This window comes from Halyomorpha halys, unplaced genomic scaffold, assembly GCF_000696795.3.
Source record: "Halyomorpha halys isolate HHAL.00 unplaced genomic scaffold, Hhal_1.1 Scaffold1294.1, whole genome shotgun sequence".
NCBI lineage: Eukaryota > Metazoa > Arthropoda > Insecta > Hemiptera > Pentatomidae > Halyomorpha > Halyomorpha halys.
In genome coordinates, this window is record NW_027109513.1 from 187,938 (window position 1) to 214,869 (window position 26,932).

Here is a 26,932-nt window from a genome sequence, read left to right on the forward strand (position 1 = left end):
TTTATTGTGGCATGATCTATTTTTGGGTGGAAGTGGAGGTTTAACAGTTCTCGGTGGTAATGGTGGGCCTATCTCACTATTAATATAGTCATTTGAGGTTTCATTGTTCATTGGTGGTTTAATGACTGTTTTATTAGGAGGTGAAGGCTGTCTTTGGCGTCGTGCTTGTCTTGCTTCTGGCCTTAATAATTTTGGTTTACCTCGTCTCCATGAAACATTTACATGTGATTCAACTTCATTGTCGAGGGAAATTGTTGAACCAACCGGACTACAACTTTTTATGGTTTTATTATGAGAACAGTGATTATACTTTGTTTTTGCTTCAAAAATTTCCCTAAGGCTTCCAAAAGTACGATTCAGCGGATATCTGATACTATTTTTATTTTGGGTTACATTTATATTAACATTATCTGTTTTAAAAGTTCCAGTTGATTTTAATGAAATTTGAGCTGGCCTTTCCAGTGAATCAGCAAAAATATCTTGAATTTGTTGATTACATGGTATTACTTCTTGATTTACTTTTAACTTATTTGGCTTTCGATCAAGAGTATCTGGTTCAAAATTATCTGAGTCATTGCAGTAACCTAATGGTGGTTCATCTTGAACTTTAATGGTCAAATGCCCTAAAACTTTTTTATCGTATGCTATTTCATCATCACTATGAACTGAATTTATGGAAGAAAGATTACTTTGGCTTGATTCACTTATGTAGTCATATCCATCATTTACATAAACTTCGCTGACTAAACTATAACCACTGTTTCTTCCGATAAAGTCTGGTAGAGATTGTGTGTCATCATTATGATGGTTCATCATAATTGTTTCATAATCATGATCATCTTTGTTGTCACATGAATTATTCTTCATAAAGACAGAATTTAAAATGTCATTATTTAACATCAAAGCTGAATTAATTTTATTCATTATATTTTGATCTGTTACTGCATAATCAGATGGTGTGCAGAATCCATTTTTTGGAGAACTTTTTGACAAGTCATTTTTGTCATAATCATCTGACCACAATGAGTTTTGATGGACTTGCTCATAATTTTCATTGATATCCTGAAAATTTAATTCTTTGAATTCATTTTGAAGTTCATTTTTTATGTTTTTGTCCTTATTAGCCTGTAAATCTAAATTAAAATCATTTTTTGTTTTTGAATCCAAAGTATCATTATTACATTCTCCATCCTTTTTATTCCCATTTATTTTTTTCGTGTCTGAAGTGTTGCTATTATTTTTAACAAATGTATCATCTTTATTAGCATTGGTTTTGTTTTTATTACATTGTTGCTCAAAATATGATGGAGATTGTTTCCCATCACTTTTATTAAAATTGTCAGACATCATTTCTTTGTTTTCATACACAAAGTATTTGTTTGTTGGATCACTCATACTTTTTTCCTTTGTCTGTTTTGATACCTGATCATTATAAATATTGGAATCTTTATTGTTGGTTGAAAAGTTAGACGTTTCATCCTCTGTTCTCACTATAGGAACATTTTCAAGCCATTTCTGAATGCTTGTCTGTTTCTGCTCATTAGTTCTGTAGCAACTGTGGCATCCTTGCAGAATATCTAAATTTCTAAATAATGCAGGATTATCAAATTTCATCTTTTGATGAACTATTTCCCTTCTAGTTATCACTGTGCTTTCACTTCCAGCCAAACTTGTTGATCTGAGTGCAGTATAATCACATTCTTCAGGGATTCCCATTAAGCTTGGTAGAAACCGTTTTGCTTCCATCTTAGCTTTAGCTATTGATATAACTTCTCTTATTTTGGTTAGAAACTCTATAGCTGCTGGCGGTGGAGCCTACAAAAAAAAAAAAAACTCAATAGGTTTAATATAGTGATAATTCTTAATTATTTTTCAAGATTAAAAAAAAATTACAGTAACTACAACAAGTTAAGAAAATTAAAAAAAATTAATCAGTATTCAAATTATACACCAGAACATCAATTTTATTGAAATTAGCTTCTATTAGTGCAATGATACTGCCAATTTAATATACTTTTTTGCCTTTAAGTGGTTCTATATTAAAATGTTTAGTACGTATTAGTCAATGATTAATTAATTAATGGCACCAACAAAGATATTCTTACATTATTTCTGTTAGGTTAAATATATTTTACACACTTTTAAAATATATATAATGAAAATACAACTGATTAAGTTTGAAGATTACACTTTATGGTCATTTTTTTTCACTTGTTATATGATATATTTATACTGGAGGAGATATCTTTGGTAATAGATCTAATGAAGAGCAGTTGGTTTGGGGAAGGGGGGTTGTCAAAACAAAAAAAAATCATTTATATACTGAAGAAAAAATACAGTTAGTTTCATACTTATTTTAATGTGTAGCTATGTTTCAACCTAAATTGTAGGCCTTTGCGAAGACTAAGCGAAAATTTCTACAACTATAAAAGGTTGTATTTATGGTTGAATATTATTTCGTTTCTTGACTACATCCCTCAACCAACTTCTCCTTGATCAAAATATCTATAAAAGCTTTTTACCAATAGAAGTTCCGGTTCAAAATAAGCAGGATTGAAATAAAGTTTTCTTCTTCCATTTGCACATGATATTGCTCTTACAGTGTCCGGCCTTTCTTCTTTACAATCTAATGTTTCAATTATTGAAACATTTTCTTCTGGTAATCTTTCAATACTTGACGACTCTTGAATTGATGGCTCTACCATTTTTCTCTCTTTCTCATTTGCACAAGGATGAATCATTGCTGAAGTAGTTTGAACCTAAAAAAAATAATAATAAAATTTAAAAAATAAATACAGTAGGGTGAAAAGACAAATCCATTATTTAATCATAATTATTTAGGAATATTCTTTATTCTCAACTTTCACCGGAAGTAGCACCTAGCCAGACCTAGGTCAAGGGTGTGAGACTAGAAAAGTTTAACCTTTAACATTGATAAACTTCCTGGCTATGCTATGCATCTGTTCCAAGATATTTAAGAGAAGAATCGCCTCCGAAGTCAAACCACTGGTAGAGATAATCAATGGTAGCACCTTGACTTTCTCAAGTTTATATAATTGTTTTGTTCCTCTCCTAGATTCTAATATTTCCGAAATTTTTTTTTGGCTACCACCTTATGAAGATTATCATCCAATGGTACTCATATTTATATTATATTTACATATTTTTCTCCCTTAAAGACAAGTAAAATATTGGGCATATTATGAGGAATAGTGTGATCAGTTATGATGGCCTGGTCCCAGTACAGCTTGAAATCCGGTCTATCAATAATCACTAGCAGGCTGTACTTATAATTTGGCCTGATGTCATTCAGAAATTTAAATTTGCTGGTTGATTCTTGGTGGAGGAGCCATAATGTTGTGCCTTGGTAAATATTCTTTCTTAGCAAGCACTTGGCAGCCAAAGGAGTTCTGCTGAATTAACTCAGAAGGCATTCAAGACAGCTGACATAATTCCGTAATGGCTTCTCGATGTATATACGGCATTTGTAGGTCCTGGTAGTTATCACCTGGTCCTAAATAATGAAAATAAATCCTCCTGTTTCGGGAAATAGGATACTCCTGCAAAACCACATTAGGAATCCACTCATGTCTACTCCTCATTCGGACAAAGGAAGGTAAAATCTGACATGTAATTTCTTAGATTTCCACTGTTGAAGCAGGAGTTTTTTATTTATTGTAGGAGGAAGATATTCATTTTGAAGGCTTAGTGCAGGATAACCTCTGTCCACTGCCACAATACTTGAGATGACTCTCGATGACAAGTTGGAGTGAAAGTAATTCTCTTCTTTGTTACGGCAAGTTTTTAACAGGCTTGAAAGCTCTAATCCTCCTACTTTTATTGGAAGGCACATCCTTCCCACAGAAGATTTTGGATGACATTTTCAAGAATTCACCTATGGTACTCTGAGATAAGAATCTAGTGCATCCAAATCTGTATTAGTTCAAAATGCCGAATGAATAAGAACACCGGTATCCCCCATTTGTTTGATCCTTTTTTGATATTTTTACATAAAAGATAAGTTCCAAGAATACTTTTTACTTGTCTTTTGAATTTATCCTCAAATTGCTTTTTTACATCCTTTTTAAAATCTAGAAGCTGTTGTATTCCCAGATATTTGTAAGATTTATTTTCGATAAGGCTCCTGATTACATCATTACTAAAGAGCTCCCTATTATTTGCATCTATCACTTTTTCTTTTTTGATATGGAGTACAGCACATTTATCTAAGCCCATTTTCATATGAATGTTTTCACTGAAGATCCTTACTATTTTGTAAAGGTTTTGCAGATCATTCCCATTCCTTGCATACAATTGTTATTATTATTGTTTATTTATGACAAAATATCTTTAACTTTTTCTGGAATTTTCATATATTTTATATTTATATAGGCTTATATCACTAAGGACACCTCCACAAATCAACCTTGTGGTCAAAGTAATTTTTGGTGTTTTATGTTATAAATGTATCCCATTATTATATATTATATGCATATACTATATATACTATGAGGCTTTGAGAGCAAAAGTTGGCTAACTAAAAACATTGATTGGAACACAAATGACAATTAGACTAAAAACAGAATTATTTGGATAGGCTAAGTGCTTCTATCTACCAAAATATTTAAAAATTAGGTTAGCAAAGGCATCAAACGCCAATAGGGTTAACTGAATAAACTAAAAAATTATTGGAATTTTCAAAATTATATGTGTTAGGCTACTTTTGCTCTCATAAATGCTTCTTCTGTTCATATATGCTAGTCATCTATATACTTACATTATGACTTATTTTAAACATACTATCATCCGAAATTGGTGCAATTTCAGAACTATCATCTGAATCTGAGCAAGATGGCGCAGTATCAGTGAGATATGCTATATTATCATGGCAATGCTTCAATAATGGATTATTTTTAATTATTCCTTCTTCAGCAACATTCAGTTGTGTGTTTGATGATTCGAGATATTTCGGTTTTTTCTTTTTTTCTTGTAAGTATAGTAGCACTGAGGTTATGTAAATCAATCCTAGAAGAACTGAACAAACAGCTATGATGATATAGCTGGAACCCATGCTTTGTCCTTGTAATTGAGTGTCAACTGAAAATAATACTTCTCTGACAGCAGTTCGGGAATTGTTTTCAGCTAAAAGAAAATTGAAACATTAGATTTCTAAACATTCTTATCCTAAAAAAGCTATAAATTTACATTTAAAGTAAAATGGTGTCTTACTTGGTGACCCAGCCACTCTAAATGAAACACAAGGAGTGAAAATATTATTTTCAGGATTTCGTTCATCCAACATATCTTTGCACATGAGATGAACCAAAATAAGTCGGCCTTCCATAGAAAGCCGGAGATCACTGTCTCCTAGCCACTAAAAACAACATAAGAAATCATAACATTATTTAATGCTTTAAAATATGAATGTTTAAGGTACAGTGAAGGATGTAGGTATATTTATGCAGTATGATAAACAAATAGATTAAAATACTATCACAAAATATTAAAACTGGGCTGTTTTTTTCTTGAGTGTCTGATACTGAATCAAATGTTTGATCCTTACTGGTGCCAATGGGTTTAAGGCCTACCCGTTACTGGTACAAAAGTATATTTTCAGGAAAAATTTACTAAAAATAAAAATTATGAAATTTCTTCTAGAAGTCTATTAAGTTGTTAAGAAGTACCACCAAATTAAACCACTGAAAATTCATGATTTTGGAAAGTTAGTCACTAAATAAAAAAAAAACAATAGTAATTCCCCAATATAGTATCTGATGATGATGTCTTTACCCTACCAGAACCCTGAAACATTCACACTTATGGGGCTGAGGTGGGATTCACACCTCCTGTCAACAGCTGTTGGTTGATTAATCTTTACTAGAGAATTATAAAGGTACTGGATTAATAAAAAGGGCTATATATATTATAATGTGGAACTGGAAATTGATCATATTGCATTCATATTCAACAAAAAAAAAGACTTTTTTTTTCTTTTCTTTTTTTTAAATAATCTAACCTGTAAGAATATTCTGCCTTCATCTCGAAAAAGTCGGAAAGGTGGTTCGGCATCAGAACGATTTCTTAGGTCTTCCCAACCAGAGGGTGATAAATATTTGGCAGCAGATACTACACAAATAGGAGACTCAACTCCTAAAAAATATAAAATAAAAATTTATGAATCATAAATATATTATAACTTGAAATGAGTGAACATTGCTCATAAACATTAAAATACCTATGATAGCAATAGATTTTGTTTTATTAAATAGTAAATATAACTGATATGAAATATTATTAGATGTTTTTCTTTAAATCTTTTGATTTATTTAGAATATAAAATGAAATACTAACATAATTTGTTTACTCATAAGTACCTGATAATTACTAAATGAATATAGGGACAAAGGTAAAAATTTTTAAATATGCTTGAGAAAAAAGAAAAGCTTGAAAGCAGAAACTGAAATATATAACATAATATATTTTTTAAAAAGTAAGAGGAAGAACACTTGTAATTGCAAAGAATTTGTTACCTGTCAACACCAATTCTGCACTCGGGTAAACAATTTGCCCTTTGAGTGGAAGGAAGACGAATGGTATTTTTTGGTATGTTGTTCCAGATACAAAAGGTATGAGAGGGCATTCTGGAAAATAAATAATTAATTAATCAACGAATATATCAAATATTTATATTACGGTACAATATATATAAAATATAATATTTTTTATTATACAATTAATATATTTTTTAAAAAGAGAATGGGGTAACTTGGTGGTAAGCCACTAAATTTCTAACTCCTGTGTCTAGTTGTAAAAATTGTAAAAAAACTAAATAAATAAATAAAAAAAAAAATTGCATGTACTGTTCTATCATTTGTAGATCTGCAAAGTGTGCATATAAACTTCCAGAGGTGAAGAAAACCTGGCAGTTGAATGTGATCCTCAACAGATCTTTTTGTATAACATTGGTCAAGAAAGAGTATTTACAAATCAGGTGTAGAAATTATGATCCTACATGGGATGTAGAAGTACAGATTTATCATTAGTATTTCTGCTTTATAAGAACCAGTTATGGAATCAACCCCCATTACTTGTTTTCTTTTAAATAAGCTTTAATTTGATAGCATACAATTTTTTTTTATAGTATACTTCAGAATTAAAGTATTTTTAAGGTCCTCTAAGTGGAGGAGAAGAGATGTTTTTTTTATTCGTTCATCAATTTTTCAGTTAATTACTAGTTAGTGGCTTATAGATTATTCTGAATAAATATCAAATGTTCAGATCAGATTTGCAAATTATGATCAGCAAGGGGTTCTACTCAGAGGAAAGTGAAATGATAAACTAGCATTGCAATAGGTGTACAAGTTATATCAGTAAATGAAATTAAAATAGTAAATAAGGAATTATTTTTTTGATGGTTCATTCTAAATTCAATAATTTAGTAGTTGCTAGAGTGAAAGTTTGATAGCATGTAAAGATTGTGTGGGTAATGTACCAATAATACAATAGGGTCAATGATTTTATGATGTATCATTATTGTAGGAATCATTCCCACCCCTTTCATAAATATGTTCTAAATAATTACAATAAATTAGGTAAAACAATGTTTAAATTATAATAAATAAAATATACCATTACCATTTAAATCATCCACACAAATTAGTTGATCTTCTCGAAATATAGGTAAATGTGATAGGCAAGCACAAGTGCATCCTTCAACTGACAGGGTAAGTGCTGTACCCATGCTCTTTCCTAAACATGAACCTGTTGTACAAGATCCTATAAAAAGAAAAAATCTTTTATTTTCAATACAAATAATTTAATAAAAACATTAATTTTTTTAAAATAATGTTAAAATTATAGTATCTATAATTTCAATTTTGTTAGTAATGACCATAATATGTATATTTTTATAAGATTATAACCATAAATTGATAATTTCCCTTAGCTTAGACTTGATGAAATAAAAACAACTAACAGATTGTAGTTTTATGTTAAAAAATAGAAATGTAGAACATATACTGTAAGCCATTATTCATTATTTAGTCTTAGCGGAAAAGTGCTTCAATACAGCTAAATAATCAGATAATTGTTTTTATTTATTTATTTAGTTTTTGTATTAGTGGAGCTGAAATAAAAAATGTTGAGAGGCTTATAATGTAAAGTCCTACACAGCAATGTCACTATGGGAGGCAAAGGAGGTTGTACCATTTGGGTGTCAACATTTGTTCCAGGAGTGAGAAAACCAAATCTAAAATAGATGGAAAAATTTAAATATTCCATATTTTATAATCAATTAACTAATTATTATAGGAAGTCTTCATGTAATTATCCCCAATTAAATCTCAACCTTAGAGTTTTATCCACCACAACAAAAAGTTGATGCAACGCTCTTGGTCCTAGGAGAACATAAGCGAAATATGCATCTGACCACTTAGCGTTAGTATACAATGATGTCATCTTCAAATGTGAAGACGCTAGATATTAATTTCGTAATTATTAATACAAAAAAACTCAATTTCACGAATTTAATACATTGAATGCCGTCCTTATTTAATGATTTTTATCAAAAAATTACAGGAGGTGATTGAATGATTATTTCTATTAAATTAAGAAAATATAAGTTGATATCAGACATTCTGGGACGACGTTACGGAGAGGGGCTTAGGAGGGTGCCACATTTCTGAGAGAACTCTCCTGGCAAGAAGAGTAGGGAAAGTAGGGAAATTTTTGATTTTACCCCTCTCCCTCCTATAAGTTTCTAGCCAAGTCCCAATAAACACTCCCCATCCCACCTTCCAGTGAGGTGGTAGGGCAGGAAAGGTTCCAAAAACCCTATAAACATCACCATATAACTCCTTCTTCTGATGCACCCCCTCCCTCTCTCCCCTCACTTCTTTTCGACTTCTGACTGTTTTACTTATTATTTTTATCATTATCTATTGTCTTTAATAATAACTGTTTTTATTTCTCTCTTCTATGCGTAAATCAACATGAGGAGGCCGCTCACCTTCGGATTTTTTTTAGTAGGACCATATAGAATGGATAACTGACAAAACGGGATAAGTATTGCACTGTAACCTTAAAGTACCACAGGCAGAAAAAGGGAATACTCAAACTGATTTATGTTTTTCCATACGTGAAGCAACCACTAATTTATAGTTTTTATTCTGTTTTAGAGGGATCGGAAAAAAAAAAAAAACACTGGGCCCTTTTTAAATTTCCCACAAAGGGCCCTATTTTTTTTTTTTTGGGTTCTTGGTACAAGGAAAAATATTAAAATTGTTTTCACTGAACTTGTTAGTATGAAGCTATCCAAAAACCTTGGTATTAATAAGTCCATCTTTTTACGTCGGCTACGGGACTAAGAACTTAGGAAAATTCGTTATATAGCAATCCAGTTTATTTAAGTAGTATCAAAGAATAAAGTATTTCTCTCTCCTAGTTGTTTAATTATTAGAATTTTTTTAAAAAGTTGTTCAGAGAGCTCACTTAAGCAATCTAAATATGATATAGTAATTAGAAACTTAAATATCCTAAACGAAATTTTCGAAAAATTATACATTTTTTTTATTTTTTATTATACCTGCTGGTATAAAAGGGGAGAGATCAGAGTTACAGCAATGAGGCTAGGATAGGAATGATGGAAGAGGCAGATATGGCTGGGTATTGAACTGAACCGGACAAGGCTCGACCAGACGCCATTGAAGATGGCTATCGTTTTAATTGTTATTGCTATGCCTCTTAAGTAGACGGAATGTCTTCCGCTCATCCTCTTTGCCTTGGATAGTTCGCCGATCCGCTGGCAAAAAGTTGGTCACTACTGACACCATTCAGGATTCTTCCGCTCCATTCCTTCGCTCTTGCAGATGTGTCGACTAAAGGAGGCAACTGCTTGTAAGACGTTAGAAATTTTCAAGAAACTAGAATAATTCGAGAAGCACCAAAATGAGGCTTCAAATAAAAAACAGTTTTTCGTTTCTCTATGTAGAGCAATGTTCTGCGGAAGTAGCGATCTAATTTCAATGCTCTGAACAATTTGAGTTAATTCGATAGAGAGAAATGCTTTACTTTGCCATGGTGCCCCAATAAATTGGGTTGCAATAATACACCGCATACTAAAATCATTTGGTGGACTGGTAACTGGGAGGGAACATTACCTCATTACCAATAAAATGAGGTAACGTTACTTTATTTCGAAATATACGACCTGTTATTGACTCTCCTCCCCTAGGAAAAATTATTGTTCCAGGAATGCTCTGGACCCTCTTATGTCAATATATGTTGGTACAAACAGAAGCATCATCAAGTGTCATGTAAATTACAGTTAAATCTGGGAAAAGGGATCTTTATCCCACAAAGTCAGAAATATAACTAAATTTATAACTGAAGAAATAAATTAATAAATAGGAAATTAAGGATAAGAACCGTATAAAAAACATTTGCAAAATGTGGGTTCTAATAAATTTCAGTTTTTGAATTCTCAGGAAGCTAAGCGGCTTCATTAATAATGTATGCATATTTGAATAAAATCAACACGCTTAAGTAGGTTTAAAAAAAAAAAAAGTCTTAAGAGATCTTTTCGGGGAAATAATTCTAAGTAAAAATAGAACAAAACAGTGAGAAATCAGTTATATTTTGAAAAATCATGCATCTGTATAAATCAATAATGGAAATTTAACAAGTATTTGTTGCTTTTCATGACAGCAATTATTGGATTCTATTTTTATTTTTTTTTTATCTTTTGTCCTAATCTATTTGATTCTAAGCTAAATTGTGTGTTAATGTTACGGTAAATATCCAAATGTTAAATGTTAAATTTCCAATTTGTAAACCAGCTGTCAACTAGCGATAACATATGGAAAATTACTAATAAAGAAACTTCCAAACATGGCGGATTAATTTCTTTTTTTTTTTAGTAAATGAATATTTTTGTTATGACTAATTTTCTCTATGAATAAGCTACGAAAGTTTCTCAGTGTTGTCATAACTTTTTTTGTAACTGGTCAGCAGGCAGCACGTTCATGTAAGTGAAGTTCATTATACTCATTTCTAGTGATTTTAATTAATAGTGGGTACATGTTTATTTTATAGATTTTTTTATGGCTAACCAACTCAAATTTCTAAGTGTAATTTCTAATTTCCCCAGTAGTAAGATTGTACTAAGTAATTTCTCTTTAACGCTTGTTAATAACATCACAATTATTTTTTTTATCAAAAAATAAAAACAGATTGACATCTGTATTTTTTAATCGTTTGTCTTCATGACTTTTTAATTTATCAATCATAATTTAATTTAATTTAAAAATCAAACGCTCCTCAAAAAGTGACAGCTTTCCCTCGCTTTAGTATTAGGAGAACAGGAGCGCAAAGGAGGTTAGGTTCACTGTATCGAGCATATTCCCTTATCTATTGCCATGCAAATTCAATGTTGTTAATTTGTTTATTTATTATATGAGTTTATTTCCTTTTATAGCTTTTAGACTTAATATATATGCACTAATGTTTCAAGAATTAAAGTAAACGAAATATTTCCTGTTTCCTTAAGATGATGATTCCATGTTATCTTTGCTGATTTTGAAAATTAATTATTAATTTATATACGATATACTTCTTTTCAAAATATATATTTTTTATGAATAAATTAGATAAATACTTTGGAAGTATATCACTTATTATATAATCATCAATAGTAGTTAGCTCCTACAAAAAAAAAATTACTACATAAGGAAATATTTCAATATACATTTTAGTATTTAGATTTTAAATAAAAACAACTAATAATCAAAACAATAACATTTTTAACAAATAATTAATAAATACTTTTATTCCATAATCTCACCGGAGCAATGCCTGTCAGTTTAAAAAACGGATTTGGAAATTCCTAAAAAGTGGCTCCTGGGGTATAGAGAAGAAGAAAATATACTGGACTAATAAACCTGGCATGAAACAATGTAAGCACTTGATAAATATGTCAAAGAAAAAGACAATTATTTTACCTAAACGTAGCAAGAAATGAGTTGAAGGCAATAACAGGACTCCTCACAGGCCTTGGTCCATTAACATATTATCTTTAAAAGATGAAGTTAGTGGAATATTCCACATGTTGTCTGTGCTTAGAGGATGAAGAAAAAGCAGAGAATATTTGCCCTTGCCTTATACATTTTACAATACTTAAACAGGTAATAATTAAGCATGAAGACATCACTAGAATCAACCCAAAAGACCTAATGTGCTTCGTTAGAAGCATAAAATTTCTGTTGGATCTTTAGACAAGTAAGGAATAAACTCACAAAAATCCAAATGGGTCGAGGTGAGAAAGGATAATAATAATAACAATAATAAACTATTAAAATAAGGGTTTTGGGGTTTTAGAAATCCATTGGTGCAATCATGTACACAATGAAAACTTTTATTTAGTAAATATAGCAACAAAGACTGCAAAAAACTAACTAAAGAACCTCAGTAATTTACTCCAGTCAAATTTCATACAAAGAAATATTTTTTCTGTATACACAATTCACTGTTAATTATATTATCTTCAATTGTATTTTCGTTTTTATTAAAATATGAATTTAAATACTGTAGTAAATAAGAAGAGGTAATAAAATGGAAGTTGTACAATTGAAAGAACAGGGGAAGTGTTTTATTTTTTGCTTTGAAATTCTCTAATTATTATAAAAATCATATGTTATATATGTGTTGTAATAATTGTCCATCTTTATTATATTGATGTGTGTTTAATTAAGAAGTGGAAGTATTCTGAAATACATGACTTATATATTATATATGAAAACTATAGTAGTTTTTCAATTCACATTTAATAATTAAATTTAATAACTTTGGAACATGGTTCGATTCCCGGGCAAAAAATTTGATTAAATTAAAAAAATAAAATATTACTCAAAAAAAATTTAAATGAAAGCTGAGATATCTTTTAAGAAAAATACGAATTCAATCAATATAATATATTCCATGTGAGAAAAGCTTCAATTTATGAATAAAATACCCTTGTAAAAAAAAAAAAATAATAAAACTATAATTTCTTTTGAAAAATTACCTTAAGTAATACTATTTTTTTTTATAGTTTAATTAGTTTCTAACTAGTTGTATTTTTGTTTTTAGATGATTACTATTATTACTGATTAAAATATGTCTCTATAATTATTGATTTAATTTATTAAAAAAAATAATTATTTTGAGAGGAACTATTATACACTTATATAGATAATTACTATTAATTATTATAATATAATTATACTATTGAAAATATTATACAAGTAAAAAAAACAAAATCTAAAAATTCTGTCATTAAAAATATTTTGGTTATTTTTACTTTTGAAATATTAGGTATATATTATATATCTTTATATTTATAATGAATATAAATAAATATGTTACATTAACTATAAAAGTAATACAAGAAAATAAAGCTATAAATGAATAAATGCAGAAAATTTACAGGGCAATAGAGGCAGAATTATTGTTAAGTACAGTAACCCTTACCTGCTTGGCAGTCCTGCTCTCCTAATACTCTGCTGATGGAAAGTTGTCGCTTTTTAGGAAAGCGTTAAACTGGATTATTTTTTTTGTTTTAATTGATCTATATGACTCACAGATTTTCGGTATCAGGAAGAAATTTTTCTCCCCCCCTCCCTATTTTTTTTTAACATTCTGATGATTATAACATTTTTTGATTAAAAAAACTGCCATGTTGCATAATTACAATACTATTGAAAATTATAACTGCATAATAATTGTATAATTGTAAAATTATATTACAAATTATAACATCCTTCCTTTTTTCCAATTTCATTTTTTTATTAGAGCAATTTAATTAATTTTTCAATAGTTCTTAGTAATAAGTAGGGCTAGGATTTTCATAAAATTGAAACTAAATATGTAGACATAAATGTAATAATTTTAAGAAAAATATGTAAATTCAATCAAATCATGTAATTCCTTCATATATATATTTCAAAAACCAATCAGATCTTTATCAGGGTAATAGTTGGAGACTGGTGTGTTTTCCAAATAATAATAATAAATAATTTCCAAACAAAAAGTTATGTTATATTGGACCTGTACCTACTTTTAAAAAGGTGTCATCCTCTCTTCCCTAATGATTTGGGTAATCAGTAGCTTGTCGTTTCAAAAACTTCTTAATGTCCAAATTCAAACCCATAACAGGATAACATTGCACATGGCAGTACTGTCTGAATTTTGTTTCTTATTTCTTCTGAGATGGTTTCCATTATATGAATTGCTCCATTGATAAGTTCTATAATTTTTGATAGAGGCATGACCAATAATTCAACTTGCTGTATGTAGTGAGTGAGAAAAAAGCTTAATTGCAGATGATAGGGGCTAAAGTTTTTTCCAAAATCAGGTTTCTTAAGAATATTTGAGATAGAGAAGCATCTACAGCTGACTCATCATTTATTTGTATTATCGTTTGTAACTGCCTCCTTTACTTTGTCTAAGTTCTTGGAGTAGTACCCAGCATTCTCCAAGGAATGCCCCTATCTCATGACAACTGGCTGAGAAGGTAAGGTCAGTTCAAGGTAATTTTTCTTGAAAATTTGCAATTGATTTAATGAACAAATGAAACCAATAAATCAGCTTCAGAAGCACAATGGAATGTGTCTGCTAGACATGTGACTTGAATAATGAGTAAAATACAGTTGGATCATTTGTGCCTTAATCCTGGTTGGAACACTTTCAAACAAAAACAAAGAAGAAAAGAAAATACTTAAGTAGCTCTTATCTCTTTATTTGATAGATTTCTTGATTAAATCCTTTGCAGTTTTAAAATTTGATGTCTTGGATGGTTTGAATAATAATTTGATATTATACCAGCTTAATTTTCTTTTTTTTTTGTATAATTGTATATTTTGATTCTGTTTTAATTCAATACTATGATTATACATAATTATATTATTATTTGATTTTTCTATGGTATTTTTTTTTCTTTTACACATTATTTAACAGCTCGAATAATTTATTGTAATCATGATTGTTTGTTAGTATATTTTTTGATTATTGTTTTTATTTTTTAACAGCTTTTGTTTCCAACTTACTGATTTGCTCATTTAATAATTTGATAAGTAATTATTGCTAAGGATAACAGATAATTTGCATTGTTAATCCATCAATTTTCTTGTAGAAGTTATTATTGAATTTAAAATAATTATTACTCATACATAATTTTATTCCTTCTACATATACATTTTCATTTTTTATTTTAACTGATGATATTCCACCTTTCTTTGACTGTTTGGGTGTATTCTTCAATAGGCACATCAGTGAACTAGATATTATAATATGTTATACTCTATTATTTTCTAATTCTGAATTGTTTATTCATTTTATCAGCTAATTCTTTGCAAGGATTGTTTCTCATAATTTGGTAGATGGTTTTACTATATAGTCACTTTTCAATCTTATCAATGTAATCAGTTCTTTCCATTACTGATTTTTTTTTTCATTTTGTCTGATTTTATAACAATTATATTTGTATTTTTCTTTAAGAATTTTTTGAATTCATTTAAATCATTGTTAAGTTGTTTATTTAAGAATGCCATTTTTTGATTTTTATTGAATTCATAAAAGTGGTATTATATGTATAGTTCCTTGTTCCATTAATGTGACATTCAGCTGTGTCTAAAGTTTCTTCAATCTTTTTATAGATCAGCTATTAGGATTATAATAGATTATTTATTATTTTATTATGAGAGTCAAAATATCTGCCTAATGCAAGTAAATTTTTTATTGTATTAAGTATTTTATGTTTGGTTAGATTTTCAATCCTATTTAATGTTTACAATAAAAATATTGGTTTCAATTAAGTAGAAAGTTTAAATATAGCATAGTAAAATAAAAAATTTAACAATTAATGTGTAAGTGGGCCAAAAAAGATAATAATGAATAGGTGTGTAGTTTGACTAAAATTTCATTCTCCAAATTCAAGAGAAGCTTCTTAAAAAACAAAGACAGCCATGTAGGTAAAGAAATACTACTAAAGTATGTAATGAATAAAATAAAAGTCTGGTCAGAATTGATTTTGGTGAGCACGAGGGAGTGACAACCAGTAAAAATACTCTCCCACTTTTTATTCTCATTCACTTCCTGGAACCAGCTGAAGAGATTAAAGATGAATACAAATGAGTTTATATGTTTTCTGCTTCCTTATAGTATGTCCTGAATAGCTTTCGGCAAAAAATTTTCTTTTTAGGGTATATTGGTACCCATTTTGTAAATGGACTGGGGGAGTGAGCGAAAAGTATGTGACAGATGTAAAAAGTGTTACAGTGATTGTTTTGTTTCAGCTAAAATTGAAATTATGTTTTATAACAATAGATGAGAGAATGCTGACAAGATTGTTGCAATTTTTTTTTAGGTTTACTGCAAAAGAAACTGGTACCATTGACATGTAAAGACTCAGTTTCAGGTTGGTGGCAGGACTATGGAATGACAAAAGAAGTATAATATATTTTATAACTGGATAAAAATTAATGATTAGAACCTCAAAAGGAGAAGAAAATATTGGCCTCGAGGGGGATAGTATTATAAAAATAAAATCATTCACACTCACGGTCGATCATTCTTTAAAAGCTCTGTAACTACAATAGCACCAAAATCGGAAAATGATCCTAGACCCTTTTAAATAAATAAAATGAGCCCAGTACAATTTGCAAGTTATTGACAAATAGATGAATAGTTAACAAAAAAATAGATAAAATTAAAATTAAAGAAATATATATGTAAAGTATACATTCAGTTAAATATTATAGTTACAACAATATCAATTTCAGGACTAATGATAACATAACATGTTATAATTGAGACATATCTCTTAAAAACGAAAAAAATATAAGAACAATAATTGCTTTTCTCAATTTATTTTATTAATTATTATCAACCTACAATAAATTAATTTAATTACAAATAATGTAAATCTAACAGTAGACATAAAAGTTGATAAGACTTAACTACTATTGATGTAATTATTTTTATATGGACTAGATAATGGATAATTTCATCAAGAAGCATCATCCAAAAGATTGAAATTATGATAGCAAAAGAATAAATTAAGAAGATTTTCAATATTTTGATATATCAGACCTGATGCTTTTGATCTTTGAAAGGAGGAGAAAGAAAAGAGGGCTTACATTGCATTTAAGAATAGGATAATATCAATTAACAACTTTTAGATTTATAATATATTTAATAACACTAATTGAATATTTATTTATCAATTTTATAGCTATATGTTTCATTTATTAATAATTCAATTTTGATTTTCTTTGATTATGATTAACATTTCATTAAAAACCAAAAAAATTATTATTTATTACTAGTAAAAAAAAATTAATTAAACCAATATCTCAGGAAGTTTGTTTTAAAATATTCTTACTTTACTTAATAATCAGAAATATTAAAACAAAAATAAATTCCTGCTGAAAAAGGAAAATTCCGAGTTTTAACGCTTCCCTTAGAAGCGGCAAGTTTCCATCAATAGAGTATTAGGGGAGCAGGAGCGCTAAAGAGGTAAGGCTCACTGTACTTCACAATTCTGTCCCCCTTGCCAAGTAAGTTCTTTGCATTTATTTTCCAGTATTACTTTTAGTGTTAATATATACATATATAATCTAATATTTCAAGAGTAAAAATAACTGAAATATTTCTTATTGTCATACAATGGCGGTTTCAATTTATTTTTGTCGATTTCTACTTTTGATTATTAATATATATACAAAAATAGTATTACAAAAGGTAATTTTTCAAAATAAATTATATTATATAAATTTTAAAGTAAAATCACAGTAATTTATACCAAAACGTAATTAGTAAATATTTTTTAATTTAAAATATTTCTGTTTATATACAAAATGGATCTTGAAATCGGAAAGGATTTCGCTTGAACTTTTAGAATAAGGGTTTTGGGGCCTTAGAAATCGATTAGTTTTGTTTTTTATTACGGAAAGATTCTTATTTCGTAAAAATTCAGATGCACATTTAAAAAAACGTGATTGTTAATGTCGAAACGCGTTATTAAACTCAACTAAAGAAGCTCATTAATTTATTTCATGTAAAGGAACTACATTCACTGTTCCATTTTCACTTATATTGCCTCTTAATTTTTAATGAAATATGAATTTAAATATTTTTGTAGATAAGAAGAGACAATAAAATTGAGACAGCAGAGACTTTTTTTTCAGTTTTGAACTTCTCTAGCGATTATAAAGACCACGTTACGAATTTGTTGTAATAAACCTTTTTTTTTGTCTTTATTGTATTATAACTTTGTGTATAATATTAACGGCAGTTTAATGACGTAGTAAAATTAGTGTAAAATACATGACTGTTCAATATATAACCATTGTAGTTTTTTTGGTATACTAATTGAATAAATTAATTTTGGCGCAACGACTGGTTCCTATGTAGTAAATTTAATTTAATTTAAAAAATAAAATTTAATTATAACAATTAAAATATAATATGAATAAAAATCAAATATCTCTCTTGGAAACAACTAGATAAGATAATTTAAAATACAGGAACAATATATATTCTAATCATAATACAGATTTAACTGCTACGCGTATTCAGGAGTATTGTTAAAACAATTTGTAAGGGGTAGGCAAATTTTAAATTTTCGCGCAATTTTTACCGGTTTTTCTTTCTGACTATATTAAAATATTTAATTTTGTGAAATATTCTGAAATTTGACTATTTATGGTATCTTTGAATTTTCAGGACTCATTTAGACTGGATTTTGACACTTCTTTTTTCTATTTGAATATATAGTATCCATAAAATATGAATTTGTTAACTCCGCAGTATTGGTTTTAAATCTTTGAGTTAAAGGTTTTATCACAACTTTTGCAATTTGGAATTGGTTCTCAAATTCTCCAATTTATATCATAGCTGCTTAAAAAAAACAAAACAAAAAAAAACAGATAATATCATAAATTGATTTTGGATAAGAAAATTACTTAATTACCTTTTATTGAAAATGTGTCTACAGGATGACGCCTGGTGACAATGACATCTGATGCTAACGTCGAAGAAAGAAGAAAGATGGCCAGAAGTCCGGCCCCCGCCATTACGGAGGGGCATGTCCTGAAAGAAAATTTAATTGCTTTACTCTATAATTACTATAATTTATTTAAAAAAATAATAGCACAATTTAGTACATTAAATGCACAATTTAATACATTTAATATATTAATAACATAATTCATTAATAGAATAAATGTTTTAGGCTTGATCTGATATAGAATACACAACAAAAAAGGTTTCAAAATCATAATTTGCCACCGTTTATTTATTTATTTTTTTGTAAAAGAATCTATAAGGCTAGTTTAATTTTTTTTTAAATTTATTTATTGAGCATAAAATAATTATTTTTTAGCATTCACAAATTCCCTTTCATCAAGTGTGAAAAAACAATTTTTGATGGAAGGACCAAGATATAATTTTAGAAACTCGAGATATAAAATAAAGTAATGTCATTGTGTTTTATTATTATCAAAAATTCATTTCCCAAAAAATTGACAAGCGAACAAATTTTTATTTCGCTCATAGTTTTTTTTTTAATTACTTTTTGAATTTGAATTGATTTTTTAAAGGCTTCATTTCATTAGAAAGAAAATCCTTTTTTTTCTCCAATTTTAGATTACCGATCCAATCTCAAATCCTAAGGTACATTGGACGAAAAGTGTAATAAATGTGATTAATATCAACTATTATTACATATTAATCACATCTCTCTCACCAGGAATATTGCGTGACTCTGTATAAACCTCTCCATATTATTCCAGATAAAGGAGGTTCTGCTATAGTTAGAGCCTAATGTATGCAGGTAGTCTCCCTTTTACGTCGGCTCATTTTAAAGTTGTTTTGAAGTTACATTCTCAGAAATTTCTAGAAATAACCTTTTTATGTCAAAACGAACTCAAAGTTACGTCGCTTGAAAGAACAGTATCGATTTTTTTCTAATGAAATGAAGCCTTTTAAAAATCAATTCAAATTAAAAAGTAATTAAAAAAAAACTATGAGCGAAATAAAAATCTGTTCGCTTGTCCTTTTTTTGGGATACGAATTTTAGATATATATATATTTTTTTTTCGGTTGGCTCTTAAGGCTTTGTAGATCTTTGGCCGCCCGAACCAGCCTTCTCAACGCCTGTCTATCTTGGGCTGCTGCTTTCCAGTTTGCTACATGTACCTCTTTCGCATCTTTCTTAATTCTGTCTATCCATCTTGTTTAAAGCCTCCCACGTGATTTCTTTCCTACTATACTGGCATTCATTGTTGTGTAGAGGCATCCTGATGAATTGCATCGAGCCACATGTCCCGTCCATCTTAACCTCCTGGCCTTCATATCATGAGATATTGACTGACGAACTCTAGAAAGCAGTTCACTGTTAGTTCTTCTCCTTGTTATGGCTCTGATCCCAGAACGCTCTTGTAATTACACGGAAGACTTTTGGTTCAAATCTCTTGATTCTGCTTTCTAGGGTACCTGTCTTGTTATTGAGCCAGAGATCAAACAGAGAACAGTGGGCCATGTCTCCTTGACGCTCCTGCTCTCCTAATACTAAAGCGATGGACACCCACCGCTTTCGGTGATGTGTAATCGATTACATCGAGCAATATCGTTCTTCGAATTTATTAAGTTTTTCTTTCCCTGCAATTATAAAATGCATGAAAATTAACGAATAAAAACTTTTTTTTTTCAATAATTTGTTTTTATCTAAGTAATCTCAGATTAATAGTTTGTTGTAATAATTAATATTATTTATTTTAAACACAAGTAAGTCTTTTTATATCTTATAATAAAATAAAACAAGTTTCTGCTATTTTTAAGAAATACGTTTAACCTCCATTCTGAAAATTTATTTAAAGTGAACATTTGTTAACATACTAGGAATTTATTTTTTGCAAAAGAATCTACTTGAACATTTACAAGATTTATAAGTATTAATTATTATTATTTAAATGATATAATAATTTTAGATTTTCGAGAATTAAGTATTAGTGACAGAGATAAGACTCTGTTTGGGCTTGTTATACGCTGGTCTATCTCAATTTCAATTTTAAATATTATTAATATTAATTGTATCCCAAACTTTCAAATCCCATATCATAGCCCTCGAAGAATGGTGTCGTATTTGGAGGATTAAGATAAATTCCAATAAATCCCATCAAATCACCATTACCCTTCGCCATAAACCTACCGACTGCCCTACAGTTTCATTTAATAATGTTACTCTTACCCCTGTCGAACAGATCCGCTACCTTGGACTACATTTGGACAAACGATTAACCTGGAATCCTCACACGAGACTGAAAAGACAGGAAACTGCACGTCGATTTCGACTATTACAGCACTTACTAGACAAACGGTCTAAACTTCCAACACATTACAAAAGACTGATCTACGTGACTGTAATAAGGCCAATCTGGACATATGGAGTTGAGCTTTGGGGCTCCACTAAACCTTCGAATTCCTCTCGTATTCAATCCTTACAATCCAAAATCCTTTGTATTTTAATTTCGTAAAATCCTCAATGCTCCTTACTTTGTCACAAATAAAATCATACATAAAGACTTTAATGCTGGAAGATTGTTGATTGACCGTGTGAATAGATGAATGGAATATGGTCCGGGTGCGGTAAAAAAAATAATAGTATAATTAAATATCAAAAAATAGTATAATTCTACTATTTGAGTTTTTTTTTACCGCACCCGGACCATATTACATTCATAAAGACTTTAATGTTCTCTATGTAACCGATCTAGCCCGAACCAGATATCACTCCTTCCATTATAAACTCCCTAACCACACAAACCTCCTAGTTTCTAATCTTACATCCTCTTCCATTCCTGACAATCCTCCGAAGCGCCTGAAAAGGAGCCACGATACCAGTTAATGTAAAATGTCATTAGAGTGCTACCAATGGGTAGTTGCTCTACACGCCTGTAACACTCCATTTTAACTAAGATCATATTTACTAAATGTATTATGTAATATACAGTTGTAAATTTCAATAAAGATATAAAAAAAAAATATTAATAATATATTGGTCAGATGCCCATTTCGAATTTGAAATTAAAATGTCAATCAGGGAATGGGAAATCTCATTGGACTAGAAATATTCAATTCTCTAGCAATAGTACAAGAAGGATGTATTGTGTCATAGTTGGATTTTCAAATTATAGAGAATCGGTTGAATAGGTTCGATACATTAGAATAATGATATAATTATGCGTCTGTGGCTTAAAATGTATTTAATTTATTACTTGAATTATTTTATCATAGGTTGGTTTTAACATTAATGGTTCAAAATTTCTTTCTATCATATTGTGAATTTTAGTACGCAACATTATAATCATAATTTAATTAAGATCTTAAAAAATGTATATCGATTGTAAAAGTTGTTTTAGTTTCAAGTAATTAATGTATTTAGTTCTGTTATTCATCGTTTATACAATGTTAGACTGGGCCACCATGAAATCATGCGAACTCGCTATTTATTGTTATTGATACTTCAACTATTGGATTTTCAGTTTAATTTTAAAAATGTAATTGAATTTGTGAATATTATGAACTTTACTATGAAATGGTCAATATTATTGTTGTCACAATATTGTGGTTCAAAACTAAATACACATAAATTTTTATTTTTTAACTTTTTTTAAGCCTTTCCCTAATTTTTTTGTATGTAATAAAAATCTAGCAAAGAAAGAACATGCTAATTGTTACTTTAAGATTTATTAGATGTTTATATTATTAAAAAAATAAAGTACTAAAGACTTTACACATAAACTAAATGCCACAAAATTTGCTTTGTGAACAAACATTATTATTTTTGTACGTACGTATTTTTGTCGAATTGGATTCGACTTAAGTCGCTTTCCCAGGACCGGAATCTGACTTAAGTACAAGGCCCGTACTTTCGGTTATAAGCCGAATAAAATCGTTGAATGTCATAATTTTCGAGAAATGATATTTCAGAGAAAAGGGGTTTTTACGAATTTTTGTTTGAGAGAGCTATTGAACTGAGAAAGACCTATCTCGATTGTGTGCGACCTACGCAATAATGTAAACACACGAACATACAGTTCCATTTACGGAGGACCAAATAAGCAGATACAAAGAGAGTTATAGAGACCTCCTTGTCCTATTGTTTAAGTCCCTATCCAACTTTATTTACCTGAATTAATTCAAATCTAATGAGCTATCTGTGGTGACTGCTGAGACCTGCCCGTCGACATTCCTCCAGGCCAGGTCCCGTTTTTCCCAGCCGAGAGCATCTTGCGGCAGGTTAGGGCAACTAAGACACTCATCGGTAGTCTTTAAGTTTCAACTTTTTTTTGTTAATGCCACTGCGATCGCTCATGTAAAAAACATGTTACTTCGTGATACATGTCATCGGATCATCTTTTTCATCATTACGAAATAATTTCAGAGATCATCTAATGAGCCAATCGGATAAGCTTTGGACAATGCTGAAGAGAATATAATACTCAGAATTGTACTAGTATCGTAATCATGAAACACTTTTCAGTTTCTTTTTTTTTTTTAATAACTATTTTTACGATGTTTTAACACTTCCGCTTGTATGGAAGTAATTTTCGGAATTTTAGTGATTCCAATTCGTCATTTCAGGATCAATAAAAAAAAATTCTATTATATATATTTTACAACAAAAGAAGTTACGATTAAAAGATGTTTTCACTGTTAGAGTATTTTATTTAATTGTGTGAAGCACTTCCTTGATTCTTTATTCTGGTCCTTCTAAGATTTATAATGAATAAAACTAAAATAAAAAGAATTATAATTAGAATTTTTTAACTTTTCAGGAATGTAAAATCAAATAATCTCGGCATTTTTTTTTTCGGAACAAAAAACTGTAAAACGAAGCTGTAAGAAGTTGGAAATAATATATATTATACTACTCTGTACCGAATGTTTTTTCATAAAGTTTTTACTGGAACGTTTTTGTTGTTTTTAAGAGGCGCAGCTGAATATCCAAGTTTTGCTCTTTTCGTCTAAAATTTATTATTCAGCTACCTTATATAATTCTCTGTAACTACCTGACGAATGTATTATAAACGCAATAAAATTCAATTAGAATAAAAAGTAAAATTAATTATTTTGAGAAATATAGTCAAAGCATTTATATGATCGATAAAAATAGAGGCAATGAGTAAAAGTTGATTTCGAGGGATTGTTTAAATGATAAAAAAATATTGCTTATGATGAACAGGTATAGGTATATTATATATGTATATATAGTTGACCGTAAAAATTGATATATAAGAAGATGGTCAGGGTTGCGGTCAACCCTGACCATCTTCTTATATATAGGTATATTAGTGTATCCCTCCTCTTTCTCTTGTTTGAAAACACTCACAAACTGAACCCCCCTCAAAATATGATTCCATTCAAAGATTCATTACTTAGTAACAATTTTCCCTCTCCTAAAAATTTGCATCCCCTTCTGGGCATCCTTGACTATTGTTGAGCTCTATAAACGCTACGGAGGCCTCTCTTTCAATTCTTCATAAAAATGAACTTTAATTTGCCAAAATCCCATGGATAAAGTTTATGTTCAGAACATATCGCGACCTTAATTCTCAAACCTCTTAACTACAATTTTTTGTCTTAACTTAAGTAAATATTGGAATTGGATACATTTTCCTCGGTTTGTAGTTTAAAAAAACAATATAGTGAGTTTTAAATGCAATTTCTTGGTTCTTAAAACCACCATCAGATAATAAATCCATTAAACTTCAAGATTCACTAAAAATTTAAATATATATATATATATATATATGTAGTCAGGTGATTTTTTAAAGGTCGTGATGTATTTAATAAGTATTAAACTTGATTTAGGTATCGTATATAAATGTAATATATACCTGTATATAAACTCTAAAAGTCACAAAATAAAATAAAGCTATGGACACAATCTTCGAACAATATTTAGGTTGTTATTGAGCCAGAGATCAAACAGAGAACAGTGAGCCATACCTCCTTGGCGCTGCTGTTCTCCTAATACTAAAGCGATGGACACCCACCGCTTTCGGGAATGTAATCGATTACATCGGATCAATTGTTATTATCGAATTTGTTATGTTTTTCTTTCTCTGCGATTATAAAACGCATGAAAATAAGCGAATAAAAAAATAATTTTTTTTAGACATTAAGTATTTTTAGTTATACAGCTTAATAGGTTGTTGTAAATAATTAATATAATTTATTTTCAAGACAAGTAAGTCTTGTTATATCTTATAATAATATTAAAAATAAGTAAAACAAGTTTCTGCTGTTTTTATGAAATACTCTTAACCACCACTATGAACATCTTTTTGTTTAAAGTGAACATTTTTTAACAGACTACTAGGACTTTTTTTTTTGTAAACTACTTAAACATTTACAACATTTAGAAGTATTAATTATTATTATATAAATAAAATAGGAAATATCCTATTTGAATTTCCAGAACTGTAGTATCTTAACAGTCATTCTTACAGACCCCGGTTGTCTGTAAATAAAACCAATCAACTGATTTTTTTACAACTATTAACAACTTAAAAGTTGTTTCTCTTAAATCATGAATATATATATATTTTTAAATTTGCCGAACAAATTTATAATTATCATATATTAATAAATAGATCACCTATTTGCCAATGTTTGTTCTGAATTTTAATTTTCACCCAATATATGAGTTAAATTGGTATTGAAGTTTTTCCTTTTATAAACTATGGATTGACCGGCAAGGTTTCGGTGCCAACTAGAATGGATGCGATGCTCAACTGTATAAGTGATTAATTGTTCTTTAATCGTCTGTCATGATGGCGTCAGGTTAGCGGAATGTCATTAAATAGTACTTACCCAAAATTATATATTTTAAATGGGTAATAGTATTATTTTTATTTATTTATTTTTTTTTAGTTGGCTCTACAGACCTTGTAAATATTTGGCCACCCGAAACAGCCTTCTCCACGCCTGCCTATCTTGGGCTACTGTTCTCCAGTTTGCTGCATGTGGCACTTTCGCATCTTTGTTGATCCTGCCTTTCTATCTGGTTTTAAACCTCCCGCGTGGTTTCTTTCCTACCATACTGGCATCCATTGTTGTGTAGAGGCGTCCTGATGGATTGCTTCGAGCCACATGTCCCGTCCATCTTAACCTCCTTGCCTTCATATCATGAGATATTGACTGACCAGTCTCTGCAAGCAGTTCACTTCTTCTCCGTAAATTAAGGCTCTGATCCCAGATCGCTGCTGTAATTGTACGGAGGACTTTCCGTTCATATCTCCAGATTCTGCTTTCTAGGATATCTGTTATAGCCCAGGTCTCGCAGCCGTGATCAGAGCTGGCTTAATTATGGTATTGTTGGCATTATTAACTTCATATTTGTAGAAATTTTTAAGGATTTCAGTATTCTTGACAGAGAGAAGAAGTCTCGGTTCGCGCTTGTTCCAATATGCAGTCTGTTATTCAAAGCCGGGGTAGTAACCATGTTAAGACAGTCCGATTTCCTCAGGCTAGTTATAGGATTCATGATAAGTTATTTTTTCCGGGAAATGATTATTAAATCTATGCCCAACCCCCTGGTTTTTGCCTGAAAGACTAGAAGCTATTTGTTAGACACAGGGATCGATCACGATTTCCATGCCTTCCCCATTTAAGGGTACCCTCTATATTACCTCTAGGAAGGCTCCAGAACAACCAGGGATGAATTCATGGACACAGTAACAGAATAAAAAATATCTGCCACAGCTGGATTCAAACTAGGGTTCATGGAGTAAGTAGCAAAGCGCTTTACCTCTGTGCTACTCCACTCCCCATTGTTCTTTGATTTAAATTAAATATTGTTTTTGAAATTGCATTTGATTTTTTGATAGCTATA

General features: G+C 29.6%; 1 protein-coding gene across 1 annotated transcript in view; it reads right to left on the minus strand.

Moving 5' to 3' along the window:
• Positions 1-26,932, minus strand: part of sha (shavenoid) — a 159,137-nt gene that overhangs the window by 1,382 nt on the left and 130,823 nt on the right. Inside the window, exons 3-10 of the mRNA XM_024361079.2 lie at positions 19,004-19,122; positions 7,636-7,776; positions 6,531-6,641; positions 6,017-6,150; positions 5,230-5,374; positions 4,778-5,142; positions 2,523-2,759; positions 7-1,815 (exon numbers count right to left, since the gene is read on the minus strand). Of these exons, the coding sequence (XP_024216847.1) occupies positions 7-1,815; positions 2,523-2,759; positions 4,778-5,142; positions 5,230-5,374; positions 6,017-6,150; positions 6,531-6,641; positions 7,636-7,776; positions 19,004-19,106 (3,045 nt within the window). The 5' untranslated portion in view covers positions 19,107-19,122. The remainder of the gene's footprint in view (positions 1-6; positions 1,816-2,522; positions 2,760-4,777; positions 5,143-5,229; positions 5,375-6,016; positions 6,151-6,530; positions 6,642-7,635; positions 7,777-19,003; positions 19,123-26,932) is intronic.